We start from the raw sequence: 16,617 nt of genomic DNA, 5'->3' as shown, positions 1-16,617 counted from the left end.
TGGGGTCTGGTTAAGACTAAGGAGACGAGGAAAAGTCTCCTACCGGGAAGGCGGAGCCGCGTTCCTGAGCAGGCCACAAGGGAGACTTGAGTGCGTTGGGCACGCTATCACTGACGACGTGTTACTACTGCGGCCGGATAACCCAGCGCTCAGAACAACGTTTCTGGCTGATAGCGATCGAGGAAAAGCCTCAGCTAGAAGACCAGGCCGGAAGCGCGTGGACTTGTACGAATCCCCTGGAAAATGAAGTCCCAAAAAATAGAGTTGCGTCGCACACCACTGCGGGCAGGATACTCGTTTGTGTGATCTGTGCGTTGAGCCACCGTTCTCATGCATGTCGCGACTCTGGCTCCATGCGTCTTATCGCGCTCTTGAGCAGCGCGAGTTACGCATAGCCATGTCACGGCCGCGACGAGAAACCGTTATCTGCGCACATCCTTTACCCGCTTCATGTGTGTATGTCGAGCCTCGGCGTGGTAGGCGCCACTAATCGTGACATTGTCACAAAATATGTAAACTTTAACGCATTCTTACTGCAAAACGATCTTACAGTAATTTTGAATTTTGTGATTCAGTTGGACTATTCCACCACCCCTTGAAATATTTTAATGTATACATGTTGTACCCTATATACATAAGTCTTACAGCGCAGCAGGTAGACTCTCACTCATAATATGGGTTATACGATTGCCATCAAGGGTCCAAACTCAATTGCGGGTAGACTGAGATGATGAGACTTTTCCACCTATTGTTAGATATGACTCCTTAAGACTATCATTAGCGCTAGCTACAGCAAAAGATTTAGAAATTGACGTTATGAGTTGACGTTATTTCTACCTTTTTAAATGGATATCTGTCTGAAGGTATTTATATGAAACGGTCTCAAGGTTTTGTTAAAACTGATAGTTCTATAGTATATAAATTACACAAAAGCCTATATGGGCTTAAACAATCATACAGACGTTGGAACAATGCAGGTAAATGCATCTTTCATACTTTTTTTGAAAGTAGCGATGTTTATATGGCTCTTTATGTGGATGATGGCTTAATTATGAGCAAAGATGTGCGTACCATTGATATGATTTTGAATGAGCTCAACTTGCATTTTAAAATTACTATTGTGGGTAAATGAATAAGTAGCGATTTTTACTAAACCCACGCACTAATTTATTGTTCGAGTGTGACACGTACAAGATTCCTCGCGAAGCGCACGGTTGTGGAGCGAGTCAGTCAATGGCCCAGTCGCCACTTTTCACAGGCTATTTATTTGCCCTTAGTCTACGCGTAGGACACTCTTTTCAAGTCACCAGCGGAAAAACCCTCGCTGACTTCGTCCAAGTCTGGCTACCAGATATGGGCACGAAATATTGGGGAAAACCCGCTTTACCTGCCTAATCGCTCCGCAAAATACTGCAGGGAGTAGCAACGGCAAAGCCGCTACACTATAAAACCCTTAAGTTTTTTTTAGGCATGGAAATTAAGCAAAATAAACGTTTAAAGGAGATGACTTTCACTCAAAATCATTAAGTATGTAAACTTCTAAGCAAATTTAACATGAAGACCTGTAAAGCAAAGGCAACTCCCATGGATCCAGGCATTTTGGTAAATGTTGATCAGAACTCACAAGACACAGAAGTCAAGGAAATGCCTTTTCATCAACTAGTGGGTGATTTATTATTTTTAGCTAATATTTCGCGTCCAGATATTTCATTCTCAGTTAATCAGCTAAGTAGATATTTAAATAATTAGAAGGCTGTGCATTGAAAAGTATTAAAACAGATAATGCGGTATATACAAGGTTCTAAAGATAGTGGTATAAAATACAGTGGGAACAGGTTTAAATTATTAATGTATTTGGATGCCGATTTTGTGGGCGATTTAGATACTAGACGTTCAACGAGGGGGTATGTGAGCATGGTGTGTGGTGGATTGATAATATAGTATAGAGATTGTGTAGCTTGGTACTTTTATGAAGGAATTGGTTAACGAAGTTGTTGTATTCGAATAATAATAGAGGCGAAAGTAATAGTTTTACATTTTATGCGTTCGGAAGAACAATTAGCTGATATTTTTACCAAAGCATTAGCATGTTGTAAGTTTCTAGTGAATAAGTTTATAATAATTTATGATTTTTCTGAATAAGTTGTTAGGAGATAAACAAATAGTGGGAATGTTTATTACAGAGTTCTTATGTTTTACGATTATGTTGGTTACCCTTAATCCGTTATAGACTCCCTGCTGGTGCGTGTTGTGGATATTCAGCTATAGAATTTTTAATTTCATTTACTTCTACCAAAGTGTACAATTTTATTTTGCGTTATATTATTTATATACAGGGTGTAACAAAAATGTTGCAGTTCCTTGAAAGGGGTGATTCAGAGGGTGATTTGAAACAACTTTTTCCTTAGCGAAAATGTAACATGAGGCTTCGTTAACGAGTTATTAACGAAAAACACCGGCCAATGAGAGCGCGAGTTTGCCGCCCGCGCGACCGCGGTAGCGTTGGGTACGCGCGCTAGATGCTACGGTTGTACTCCGAACAAGAAAGTCGTCATACATCGAAGAAAATAGCATTAGTACGAAAACTAAAAGCGACATAATAAATAATACCGAGTCCTTTTTTTGTTTATCACTTAAAGTGAATAATTACTTAGAATTGAGGAAAACTACGTGCAACGTGTAACGCCCCAAGACTCTGTCTCTGTCTCTTCCTATTTCACTCTATCTCTCTCTACTATCGCTGTCTCTCTCCATCTTATTGTAAACATATCTATCTCTTTCTATTTCTATCTTATAACTGTATAATAGCGCGTATTCGGTTATCCAATTACTAATAAACATTTTTGTATTACGACACACATTATATATTATAGATTTTAATTACATTCTCATATAATTATAACATATTTCGTACGTTTTCATATTAAAACAGTCACTATTAGAATAAGAGCGCCATTAGAATTAGAACAACTGCGCATGTGCGAACTCCGACTGGCGAGTATATAAGGAGCTGCGAAAGCAGCAGGAACACACTTCTCTCTGGCATCAAGTTGCGAATAGACGAAGATCTGGGAGGCAGCTGAGATACTCGTCCAGTGAGATCGAGACCGCTCCTTTAGGGGTAGCGACCGTTTTCCAGAGATCAAGAGTATTCGATGCTCCTTTACAGGTTCAATCTTGAGTAGCTTTATGACAGGTGCACTACGACGATTCTAAGCAAGTGCAGTACGGGCGACATCTTGGAGATAGCTGAGATACTAAAGATCCAGACCGCTCCTTTAGGGGTAGCGACCGTTCTACCAAATAGTAATTGATGCTCCTTTAATATAGAGTTCGTGCTTGCCGTAAGCAGACGAATCGCTTGCCAACAAGCGCTAGAAGCCATTCTAAGTCGGACGCATTTCTAAGACCGCTCCTGAAGAGTCTTTTCTCTAAGGTAGCGACTGATGTAGAAAAGATAACGAAGGGCTTACGGATGCTTAGACAATCAAGCAAAGATTATATGTTTCATGAAACCTTGAGACCGCTCTTAGGTTATAGCCATCTATAACTTCGGCAGCGACCAGGGCATACGAGACAAGATCTATTGCACACACACACACACACTTACACTGCGTATCGTCTAATACAGAGGATCCTCTACCGCAATTAATACGGATTAATTAATAACTGCATAATCACTCTTGTACACGAATGTAAAAGCTTAGACACATAACCTAATTTCTATTCACGAATCATAGACACATAACCTAACTCTCGCGAAGTATATCGCATAACGATTACGATCAACATAACCTCGTCTGTACATAATAATTAACCTTATTTGTTCTTATAAATATTTAACGAATTAGAATAGGCATTAGTATTGTATTTACGTTAGAATTAGAATAGGGTTTTACTGAATAAATTAATGTCAAGAAAGATCTAAGCTTTGGATTTTAACTCCTTAACCGCACGCCACACGAACCCCACTTTTCGTCCATCGGAAAGCCGCTCTTCCATGGACAACGTAGCATCGCTTTAGGGACATTACAAACGTAAAAACACGAATACGTAAATTTCTTATTCGCATAACGTATAAACGAAAAATCAATACAAACCTGTATTGCAGACACACCTGTAGTTTGTAAACCTGTGTCACTGGGTTACTGTACCGATCCTGGTCATCGACCGTCGAAATGATTTATGCTAGGGTAGAATTTTTTTAAAGAAGCTCCTTCTACCCTCACATAGTTTCCGATCGTTCTATTATGAGTTAACTTTCACTAGGACCACAAGATTGAGAGAGAAAAAAATCAGTATCTGTCAAGAAAACATGTGCTTTGCAGAAGTGCGCAACGAGCACCAACAAGCAGTTTTACAAAAGCGCTCACCCTACTCTTTTACTGTCTACGTATCCAATGCTTCGAGACAGAAAACAGACACATCGTGCATCGGTCCAAAAGGGTCCGCGAAGAAGAGAAAGTCTTTTTCGTCCCCGAAGAATAAGAAACAAATTTTTAGCACCATTTGTCGAGTTGTTAGGGCAAGTCTAACCACCTTAGCAGAGATCAGGGGCATGCTTTTAGGTAATTTATGGCTTTATTGCTTTGGTTTCGAACGAGACATGATCTCGGAGTGTCCGAACAAGGAAGGTCTGAGGTGCTTAAACTACGTGGGGGTACAAGGAGCTTCTTTGCAAAAATTCTACCCTACCATAAACCATTTCAACAGTCGATGACCAGGATCGGTACAGTGACCTAGTGACACAGATTTAGAAACTGCAGATGAATTGCATTTAATTCATTAATGATTATTATTTTTTTAAATCTAACGCAGACTACTTTCCACGTTTCTATCTTCAACGTTAATTCTCCAATTCTCCGTTCATTTCTTTTGTTGCATTGCTTTTTTGTTTATACGTTATGCAAATATTTTTATACAAATGCTATTTCCTTCGACGCATGCCGACTTTCTTGTTCGGAGAACAACCGTAGCGCCCAGCGCGTACCCAACGCTACCACAGTCGCTCGGACGGCAAACTCGTGCTCTCATTGGCCGGTGTTTTTGGTTAATAACTCATTAACGAAGCCTCAGCTTACATTTTCGCTAAGGAAAAAGTAGTTTTAAATCACCCCCTGAATCACCCCTTTTAAGGAACTGCGACATTTTTGTTACACCCTGTATAACAAAACCATCCTGAACAAACGTTATAACATACGAACATATTTTTCAGGCACCGCTTTTTTATTTCGAGTATAACCTCAAGACAATTAATTAAGGAGTTTGAGATCACCGATAGTGTCCTAAACCAATATGGAAATGGCCGAAAAATGCCTGAAGGGATCGTAGAAACTGTGAAAAAACGGTTCCTAATATCTCCATCTACATCGCTAAAGAAAACTGTCGCAACAACTAGAACTTCCGTATTCAGCGTGCCAACGAGTTGCTAAACAGGCTCATCTTCACGCATATCGGAAGTCCACAGTTCAGGAGTTGCTACCGCCAGATCATGGAAAGCGTGTTCAGCGATTTATACTGGAAAATCCGAATGTATTACATATAACATGGTTTACCGACGAAAGATGGTTTCATTTAAGTGGGTATATGAATTCTCAAAATATCCGTATATGGGCGGGAAAAAACCCACATCATGTATTTCAGGAACAGTTACATTAGCAAAAAATTAGAGTATGGTGTGCCGTGTCTCGCCAAAGGATCACTGAGCCAATATTTTTCGACGCAATACTAAATTCACTGACAGACATTAATGTGATATTTAACGATTTTGCAAATTAACTGACTGATGATGAGTTAACAGAAGGCTACTTTCAGCAAGATAGAGCAACATGACTCACGTCTGCCAGTAGTTTAACCCCTTGACCTATAACAATGAGTCAGACTCGTGTATTTTTTCTGTATCTTCGCTGCCGATTACGCGATAACGCGTGATGAGAATATTTTACACGTAACCGATCACACATTATCGCGTGAGGAGTCTATGTTCGCTTAATGGGTGCTCTGTGGTTGGCAGTTTAAGATAGATTCCCGTTTCAGATCGGCAATGAAGGTGATGAAATTACGAAAGAAAAACGTAGGTCAAGGGGTTAAGAGAAATACAGACGTATTTTGATAATAGAGTCATTTCCAAAAATATTTGGCCACCAAGATTACCACACCTGATACCACCTGACTTTTTCTTGTGGGGATATCTCAAAGGACGCGTTTACATAAACAAACCCCGCGCTATAGAGGATTTAAAAAACAGTATACGCGAGGAAATAAACAGTATCACGAAGGACACGCTAATTCATGTTTTTGACAATTTGAAAAGATGAATAGAAAACTACAAAATATTCGGAGGAGACCATTTCCAACATCTTCTATGGAAAAAATTTTTGTAAAGGTAAGTGCAGTGTTGCTCCTCTCCCGTTCGTTGGTGAGAGCTAGTGTGCTCCACCTCCGATCACCGTCAGGTGGGAAGGAGATAGGATGATTGGGTCCTTGGCCAGGTTAAAGAGTTGGGACTCACCGTGTACTTGACTACTTTTTATTCAACACTAATTAGCTCTGATACTGTCGCGTGCGGTTAGCTGGACAGGCTATACCAAAGTGCGCCGCGTTCCTCGATCATTTCCATGATCCGCGTTCGTTTTGGAGGCAAAACGGGGGTGGCCGAAGCCGTCACGTTTTGCCGATTCTTGTGAATTCGCTTAGCTCGGCGCGGAGGTATTAAGACTCCGCGGTTTCTGCTGCTAAGCGCACGTGTCTTTACACGAGCTACAACAACAGATACATATTCATACGCAATCTTCTCTCTGGATATTCAGAACATTTCGCAGTGATTTTTTCTTCTTTCCTCTGCACTTTAATAAGGAACCATCGCTTGTAGTTCACACATGTATGCGTACAATAGTCTTGGGTTTGGAACGGTATCGACTACTTGAGTACTGGTGAAAACGCATCGTGAGATCACGTATGCAGACCCAGTGTTATAACCGTGTTGTTTATGCGGTGGCACTGCCTTTGCGTCCACTGGCAAGAGAATCACTCTGTGTAATAATAATGAACATTTTGTAACGTAATCTTTTTTGTCAATTCTTTGTCACGTACTTTTCACACTTTCTGTTCTAATCGATAATCTGCAAGCGAGAACACTGTTTTACTTTAATAAGTACCCAAGTGTGTACCGGGTACTCGTAACAGTATCTTATAAATAGACTGCGAATCCTTATGCATTTATGAGAAATTTCAGTGTGCAAAAACGGATAGAATTCGGATAATATTGGAAAAATATTGATATTATTGAAACATATTTCATAATGTTTAAAGGGTGAAACATGCCTTTAATTAAGTTTCATTTCTCTAATTTTGTGTATGAAAACAGAAATCTGCATAAATATCTGCAATCCCATACGCTAGCTAGTCATATATTTCTGTACAGGATGTTTGCAATACCATGGACTAGCGTTCTTTCACAAACGATAACTATTTGAAAAAAAAATGAAAGACAAAATTTTTTAAATGTTTTTTTTATAAGTAACGTACAATAATTTTTATATTTCCAATATTTATAAAGAAACGAAGGAAACTATAATGTCGTTTATTGAAGTGCACGGGATTCAGGCGACGGCGAGCCGGATGTCGACGACTCACTGTTCCAACAGTATGTTTTGTGGATATGTAATACTACATATAATATTCAATGCGACCTTCATTACACAAGAATCAAGTTTGAAAAACTTCATACGATTACCTTTAGCTCTTAAAAACTATTGCAAATATAAAAAATTAACGTACAATATCATATTGAAAATAAAAAACAGTAAATCTATTTTGTCTATTATTTTCTTGAAGTAGTTATGAGATAAAAATGTTGAATATTTATTTTATCCTATGGAGTATTTTTTTCTGGTACATAATTTTACGTCGCATTTTATTTTCAACGACAGACTTTTGAATAAATTATAACTAAAGTATATTGCATGTGTGATAATAATATACACGTAATTATATACTTTCGCAAATAGAAATTCCCTTTTTATTCTTTCCAAAAATTTTATAATAATATTACATAGACTTTATCACAACTCGTTTTGAAGAAAGTCTCTCGCATGGAGGTGAGACAATGATCGATTTGATCAGTGTGAAAAGGCCTTACTGTCATTATAGATCTGCGACTATTTTATTTGCACGAGTAGAAAATTAGTTCACGGTTATAGATTAAGTAACACTTAACTTCTCAATTCTGAGATTTAAGAATTACAGATAATTAGTTAATAAATTTATTGTACACATTTTACCTTGCTCGAGAGCACACTTATTTATATTTGTTTTGTACGATCTGTTTTCCTGCTTTGCGAGTACACGTTGCGTTTGAAAATCGATACAGTTTATCGAGCGGTACGGTAGTGTTGCGACACAAAGCATATGCGGGGCGTAGGCGGCAAGACCGCACGTATTTACTGAAGTTCTGCGAATGGGAAATATTAATCGTGAATATCATTTGAGCCGTAACTCAGAACTAAAATTCAGTGGTACTATCGCAATGTAATGTTGGTGCGATCTTTTGATTAAGCCTATACTCATCGAAATCGGTGCATCTATTGTTGAGATCTTGTGATGCTAACTGATCTTACGTCAGTTTCGTTTACGTACCAATTATTAACGCATCAATTACTCCATTCTTTGGAAGTATAGGGTGTGAGCGTGAATTGCGTGAATAACCAAACCGAATTTTCTAATTATTTATTATAATTGTAAATATTCGAATATTCGACAAGCAGTCTATGAGTACTAATGATTAGTGAAATTATGTTATTGTGTACAGTGATTAAGAATATGAGTGCCACAAATACGGAATTAACGTGTTGTCGTTGTGTGTGATTCTTCCGAAATATTTGTGTAAACTTCCTATAGTTCTGTTCTACACTCTTAGCGCGCGTGGATTGGATAAAAAATGAATGGAAAGATGAACACATTAGTCCTTTCTATTCCAACATCTCGTAGGGAATGTTTCGATTTGCCTTATAAATCATTAACGAAGCCCTGAACACTGAATCAGCATTCTTTATTTTTCTCTTGGTTTAACCTCTAGAATTGCACGTTAAAATTTTTCCCGCCTGTAGCTGAATACCCTATATATAAAATTGTTTAATCATAGGATAGTGCTACTATCTGCTCATTTTTTTTCATTCCTCCTCGCCCCTTACTCACTCACTCCCAAGATAAATGTAATGCAGTTGTGCTTCAGCACTTTAAAAGTGTAAGAACCCATAAGGTCGGTCTTTGCTGCTCGAGACGATCGTCTATCTAGTTAGGACGTAACAACGTGGAAGTGGGTAGTGTTTCAACTCTAGCACTAGCATCATTTCCCGTTCTGTGTATTGGAACCTGACATATATTACATAACACATCATCAGAATAAAGTTCTTTTAGCAAAGTCTGCGAGCATCATTCGGCATTTTCTATCGATAAAATATGTCGACTTTGCCCTGAAACTTTTTTAATGAATTTTTGGCATGAAACGCAATGGTGGTTAGCTGTCATTTTTACGGCGAGAAAAACTTAAAAAGTGGATAATATAATTAAATAAGAAGATAATATAAGTTGAAGTAAATAAATTAAACTAAATAAGATAATAATAGAAAAAAAACAAAAGAATATTTTAAAGAAAATATTTTCTAAAACAATTGAAGCGTATACGTTTTGAAACATCTGCTAAAAACTCGTGATTTTATATAACCTGCCAAAGCAAGACGATGTGTTTCTAGAACGTTCACTGAAAGTTTGACACCGAATGATTGTATTATTTCGATACTTCAAGGCATTTTACTTGCGTGAAAGGTCTTTTCTACCTAAATATCTAGCTGGGAATAGACGAAACTATTTTTTGTCTTTGTCTAGCATCTATCATTTTCTCTTTTCCAGAAACACCCACAACATTCTTTCTATGGCCGCTGAGAAAAATGTTGAATTCAATTAGTAATTTAGGAAGGTTTGTTTCGCACGGAAGAAATGGTGGACAACTCGAAGAATGTCTTTTTATGAGACAGTTCCAGTTATGCTATTCTGTGCAATGTAAATGCATATGCTGCAAATATTCGTATATAACAGTTGAATAATGCTTAAGAATTAAATTAATATAACTAACACACCCTCAGTGGTTTAGTATCCTGTGTGACGTTGCGCATAGCACCGTCCCCGGATTTAGCGAATTTCGTGAATCTGTGATAAGGAGGACCGTACGGCTCCCTTGCGGTACACGTGCCGAAAGACGCCTCCTGGAGGAAAATATCGTGAATTCGAATCGCTGCTAATTTCGGCTGCCTCCGTGCTGAGTATGCACGACGTTTCAGGGCCGTAGAAGAACCTGAGGGAACCCGAGGCTGCCCTTGTCCCCTGGCCGTGCAGTTTCCGGATTCAGGCGCCGTATCAACACTGGATGGTATAGGGGCCCTCCACTCCCGGAGTTGAGGGACTTGCCGCCGCCGCGGTGGACTAGAAGAGTGGAGAGAAAATCTGCCAACTACGAGCCAAGGGATGGTTTCGCGGTGCTGCCCTTCTACAGTGGCTCCAGAGGAAGGTGAGCGTGAAGGCGAGCCCAAAGATCATTGCCCAGGCGGTCGGAGCCATAGGAAGTCTTGGGGAAGCCTCCACGATACCGAAGAAATGCGTATCGTAGTCAGAGAGGAGCGGGGCCCCGCTTCTCGCATACGCGCCTGGACCATAGGGAGTACGCCGAGGGACTGTAGCGCTTGCGCGGGGCAGGAACGTGCCTCGAATTGGAGGGGTCGCATGCGCACGTACTGAGCGTTGTCACTCGTTGCCGACACGCTGACGAATAAAGAGCTGATTCGACACCAGTGTAATTAGGGTAAACTGCACAGATTACCTTCGTCTCAATTATCGAGCACGGGGTGCTGTAGTACTAGGCACGATTCCGGTTTCCTCCAGGGCATCCTCGAATATTGCGGTATCGTGTAATTCGTCTCAATTGTTCTCGCTTTAATTCGGTATCTCTACGCCGACACAAATTTTTTAACGGGCGAGTCCGCGCGTGCTAATTTCCTCAGGACGCGTGTTTGTTGTCGAATACCGAACACCTGTGAAATCTTCCGTTACCATGCCGACTGCACGGTCTAGATTAATTGTACAATAAGCACCTGTGGAAGATACTCGACGTTTCGTTATTGCATTGCCGTGAAGGCTAGATTTCTCCGCGCGTCCACGACTTTTCCTATCTCCTTCCGAGCTATCCGAGGTTTTCCACCGTACCTGAACTTACGGCAGTTCGACGCAGGTCAAGCTTTCCCCATCCATCCGAAAAAAAACACCCTGATACCTATTTCAGAAATAAAAAAGAAACTACAGGTAATAAATAGTAAGAAGGTACTATGGAAGTAGAAGAATCCCTGAGATAGGGAGAAATTGTAAACTATATAGATTTAATTAACTTAATTATATAAGATAAATGTATTTTTCTCACATACAATACTATAATATGCACTAGAATTCATCTGAGTGCATATAATATTGCATTATAATCAGAATTCCTTGCATTTGTCGAAAAAGTGACTAATAGCCATAATTCAAATTTCATAAAAGTGAAGTAGTGGAATTCACACGAGCGTCATTACATTGAGTTATCTGCAGATAGAGAAATCTGCTTTATCGGGCATGTGAAAGAGACGAACCTGTTCTTAAATACGGAAGGAAAGATCCGATCACCTACACCAGGCTTCGGAATTAACTGCTCTTTTCGGCCGATTTTCGAAGGCGACGCCTCCCTTCTCCCTCGCACGTCACTTCTCTCCGAAAATCGGCCGAAAAGAGCAGTTAATTCCGAAGCCTGACATACACAGTCTGACAACATTGCACGAAATGCGCATCTGGCGCTGGGTACCTTCTGAGCCGAATGCCGATTACTTGTCACACATCAGGGATCTTCTTTCGAAATATAGACAATGACTTTAGTATCCTGTACATAATTTCATAACGGACTATGTAGGTATGATGAACAACAAAACCACGGAAAGGCAAGAAACATTTGTTGCAATATAAATGTATTACCACTTTTAAAAGACTAAAGTTATGCTTACCCATCAGTATCACAATTATCCAAGAATGGTTTTAGACAAGGTTCGTTTTGATCATGCTCGAGTCCATAGAGTTCCGAAGGAGAAAGTCGTCCATCGTTATTACTGTCCAAATGTCCAAACATCCACTTGACTTCACTTTGACAACCAATAGGGAAGTGACCTGCAAATCGAATTTAGTGTTACGTATCGAACAAAATTTTTGTACTCATATGTCTCGACATGCCTAATATTGTGAGAATTTCCCTAGTCATATACAGTGCGACGAGATCGTCCGCTGCGAGCTGTGCTTGTGAACACTGTGTTTGTGCCGACAGTCGTGCAAATTTGAGCTGCACAAGTTTCTTACGCCTTGAATTTGTATGGGGCGCCTGGTTTCGTACAATGCCAGTGTGAGAAACATGTCACCAAAATTTCCGCAGGCCGGGTTAATTAAAGATAGGGAGAGCGGCTGAGTTCTTTCGGGCAACAAGGTTAGGAACAGTTATGGATTTCGGGTACTCTCACAGCGAGAATGCCAGCGAATATTCAGTTCATCTGGTAAAAAGACGGTATATTTTCGAGCAACATTGTATAAGGTATTCGGTACTAATTACATGCGAATTCCACGACTACGAAGCCGCGAGGACGATAATCTCAAAGTTACTCGGTTTGAATGCCGCGATTACAAAGGTACGAGGTACAAGATGGTTAAGCTAACTTCGACATTCGCGTTACAAAGATTTGAATGCGATAATTCTGAACCTAATTTTACAAAGTGCTGCAGACGCTCCGTTCATCCTCGTCTGAAGGCTGCAGATAATCCCCTTTTGCTAGCCTCCGCTACTAGTTCGTAATGACTACCAGGAGTCCAGCGATTACACCTTGCGCGCACGATATTTTTTACGGAGTCTCAGGGGAGTATTACGGAAGCGCTCGCCGCATGTCTGATCTTTACGAACTCTTACAGGAAGATGGACGAAGTTTAAGTACTCGTCTGGATCCTGTCACGCGTCGCTTCCAACGATTATTCCTGATTGGTTTACTCGTGTCACACCATTATTGGCCAACTCCTGATGGTGATATCTGAATCTTAACCGTTTGAGTGCCACTAGTCATTATTATTTCCCAATCGATAATTGCCACGCGACGCGATATAGCGCGTGTCATATTCTGTTATACTCTATTTTACATTACTAAATTTATTATATTATTATAGTCATGATTGTTTATAAGAAAAAAGCAAGTACGTCTACAAACTGTAATATTACTGTAATATTACTCCAATTTTGTTTTAAATTATCTAAAATTGAATGGTAACAGTAAGTCACGTATCGACAAAAATCGGGCGTGTTGTGATCGTCGAATTCGCAGCCCAGATAGCTGGCACTGTTCGAGCGACAGCGAAGAAGCGCAAAATCGCTCTTTGGCACTCAAACGGTTAATCGATGGTTGACGCGAAGTATCCCGCTGGCCCCCAGGACCAACACACGGCTGCGGTCCCGCGACGTAGCACCTTACAGTCTGTTCCTCGATGCTATCTACTGTCGATGCGGCGCCGATAACTAACACGCTTTCGTCGCGTAGTTGAGGACAAGTCCCTGAACACTTAGCGATAGGACTCTCCTCGCTAGACGGCTGTTCACCCTGCATTGGCGTGTCTTCTGCGACCGTGGTGCAGCCATCCCGTCGGCATCCTCCCCTGATTCTACTTGACGAACAACGACAGCCTCTTCCTTATCTTTGAGACACCCCTCACTTCACGGGCGGAATGATCCTGGAGTGACGGGTACCTGGGTCACTCCTCAATCCAAAGACCCGCTGTGAAATATCCTGTGCTGATTCTGTTGCTGGATAGACTACTCTCTCTTGACAATGGTTTCATCGATGTCGCCGAGATATCTGTTGACGTTTGACTTACGCACGTGAAAATGAATGTTAGTTTCGTATAAGACTTCTGATAATGTACACTGATGGCCGCCCCTGACACAGGAAAGGTTTAGCTTTATGACGTTCACTGATGCTACATAAAAGCTTGTAGAAAAAAAAGGCAAGTCTAACTTAAGTCTAAACTAGGTCTAACCTAAATCTAATTATCTTATATTATATGTTTTCAAGATAATTAGGTCTGGGGTACTTTTATCCGCTGGGTTAAGTTAGACTAATTGGGTCTTTCTAGGGTGTTGGAAGGCTTTTGGGTAATTTTTTTGGATTTGTTCATTGGGTCAACTTGTTCGGCTACTTGAAGGTCTCGAAGACAATGCTGGAATTCGATACCAACAGCCAATGTTATCCATGCAAGAAAGAGGAAAGATTGCATGGAAAATAGGAATAAGATGTTCAGTATCTCGTCCTGTATAATGTATTTCAAAACCATTGAAATCAGTAAAGTCAGCCACTTTCTAAATATGTCTTTCTGAGTACGCCAGAGCGTACCGTCCAGTGCTAACTTTACATCCAGCATGCACCTACACACCACCCACTGGAAACAACGCAAGTCATATCCACCACAGTACGGAATGCCACAGTACTCGTTCAGATAAATGTAAAAGTTGTACGTGTTTTTTACATCGATTTACTGCCCCTATGATGTCGAGAAAATTCCTCTAAACTCACAGTGTAGCATGTAAATTATATGTAGTATACTGTTACAAAATGTTTGGAAAATCATCTATATGTTTGTCTGTTAAGGTGCGTCTACATTATATAGCAAAACACTGTTATATAAACGATCTGTTTCAAACTTTGTTATATGACATGTTCCTGTAACTTGTTACTAGAACTCATTAAATTGCGTCTACACTATATAACAAAGTATGTTATATAGCAAAGTTATATAACTTGTTAGAAAACAGAAAAGGGACATGTTATATAACATGATGTTATATAACACTTTTTCTGTTATATAGCAAGTTATACGTTACCCATCAAGTATCGGTAAATGCTGAAAGATCAAAGAAGAGTACGCTGCATAGTCCGTTCAACAAATCGACGGAAACCATGAGCTGGCATGATACGAAGCGAACCGCGAGAACTGAGACTTTTCCGGAAGAGCTCATGGCATCATCGAACGCACGAGTTTAGATCTTAGTATGTGATCCGTTTATGATTGCCCATGCTCGATCACACTGTAATCGAAAATGTTCATCGCAGATCAAGGGCCGATACTACCCTTGTGTGGCGTGCCGATTTCGTGTGATCGGTATGTGCCGATCTGGTACGTAGCTTGAGTGTGTATGGACCACTACTCTAAGGACACGAATCTGGCGTTCCGATCAATAAAATCAAAATGAAAATCGTCGCATAGGCAATGAGCGAAAACAATAGTTTTTGATCCTTGCTAATGTGGGAGCGTAGAGGGCTCATTATGAATTGGACCATCACGGGAGTTTCAATAAATCAGTTTTATAAAAGCTTCTGTTGGATATTTAAATTTAAAGTGCTTTGAGTCTCCGTTGTGCGGCGCGCGAGTCAGTCCGAGGATGTGATTTCCGACTTCCGTGAGATATCCTTAGATTAAGAAGACGATCCGACTACGTTAAAAACATGTTATGTTTCATATAAAGTTTTTCATGAGTTTATTATTCTACAATGTTCCATATTATATAAATAATAGTATTAATGATAAGTATTATGTTTGTACGTACACGTGTACCTTAAAGCGAAAATATTAAAATATTCTAAAAGTTTCTTTTTCACACCTTGTTCCGTCGAGGAACAAAAAAGGGACCATCGACACGGTCCTTCCTCCGCTCGACGAAGCAATCGTTTATTTTATTATTACCAGATGCGAGAGTCAAAGTTTGTCCGAAATTATGGCTTTTATATTTTTCGATAGTTAAGGGTCCCACATCTGGCGACCTTAGTTATAAAACAATTTCGTGCTTTCGTCGAGCGTCACCACCGTTGCGGGACCAAGGAAGTGGGGGTACCTTCCGCCCTTCCAAGGTGACTCAGGAGGATGATGGCCAATCAATTCAATTTTGTCAACGCCCGAAATCAAATTTACACCCCCATATTCGTATTTCAGAGGGGATGAAAACTGAGGAGGAAGCGGACTCCGAAAGCATCGAAGCAGTTGTTATCGAATCGTCGAAAGAAATAATATTTTTCGAACCGTCACATATTCGAAACGTGAATAAGTATGGAATGGACGAAAGACATAGCGAGTGAGTTGATAGAATTATATCGTGAGAAGCGTGTATTGTGGGACCCAACAAGTATGGAATTCAAAAACAGGAATAATAAGCACGACGCGTGATGAGAATTAGCGGAAAATTTGAGGATAGATAATTTCTTTGAGGTACGTAATATACATATTTTTAACTTTGATTATTTCTCCGACCATTTATTAAACTTCTTTCATCTTCCTTGTTGGGATCCTTTCTTGATTAAATTAACACTTTGGGGCCTATGCGAAATCGGACCCTTGATTTCTTGTTTCTATAAACACTTCGCGATAGTTACAATTTAATTGTGTAGTACATAAAGTTTTTTGTAAATATCTTGAAAGCTAAGGCCGACCGATTATTATGTGCAAAAAATATTGTACAAGATCACT

At 40.0% G+C, this 16,617-nt stretch overlaps 1 protein-coding gene across 2 annotated transcripts in view; it reads right to left on the bottom strand.

Moving 5' to 3' along the window:
- Positions 1–16,617, bottom strand: part of Cow (Proteoglycan Cow) — a 362,273-nt gene that overhangs the window by 27,129 nt on the left and 318,527 nt on the right. For both annotated transcript variants that reach the window (XM_076391853.1, XM_076391854.1), the window contains one exon: positions 12,081–12,240. In XM_076391853.1, coding sequence (XP_076247968.1) covers positions 12,081–12,240 — 160 coding nt within the window. The remainder of the gene's footprint in view (positions 1–12,080; positions 12,241–16,617) is intronic.

This window comes from Calliopsis andreniformis, unplaced genomic scaffold (genome assembly GCF_051401765.1).
Source record: "Calliopsis andreniformis isolate RMS-2024a unplaced genomic scaffold, iyCalAndr_principal scaffold0133, whole genome shotgun sequence".
Lineage (NCBI taxonomy): Eukaryota > Metazoa > Arthropoda > Insecta > Hymenoptera > Andrenidae > Calliopsis > Calliopsis andreniformis.
The sequence above is the reverse complement of the archived record's forward strand: the minus strand, read 5'-3'. Positions and strand labels throughout refer to the sequence as shown.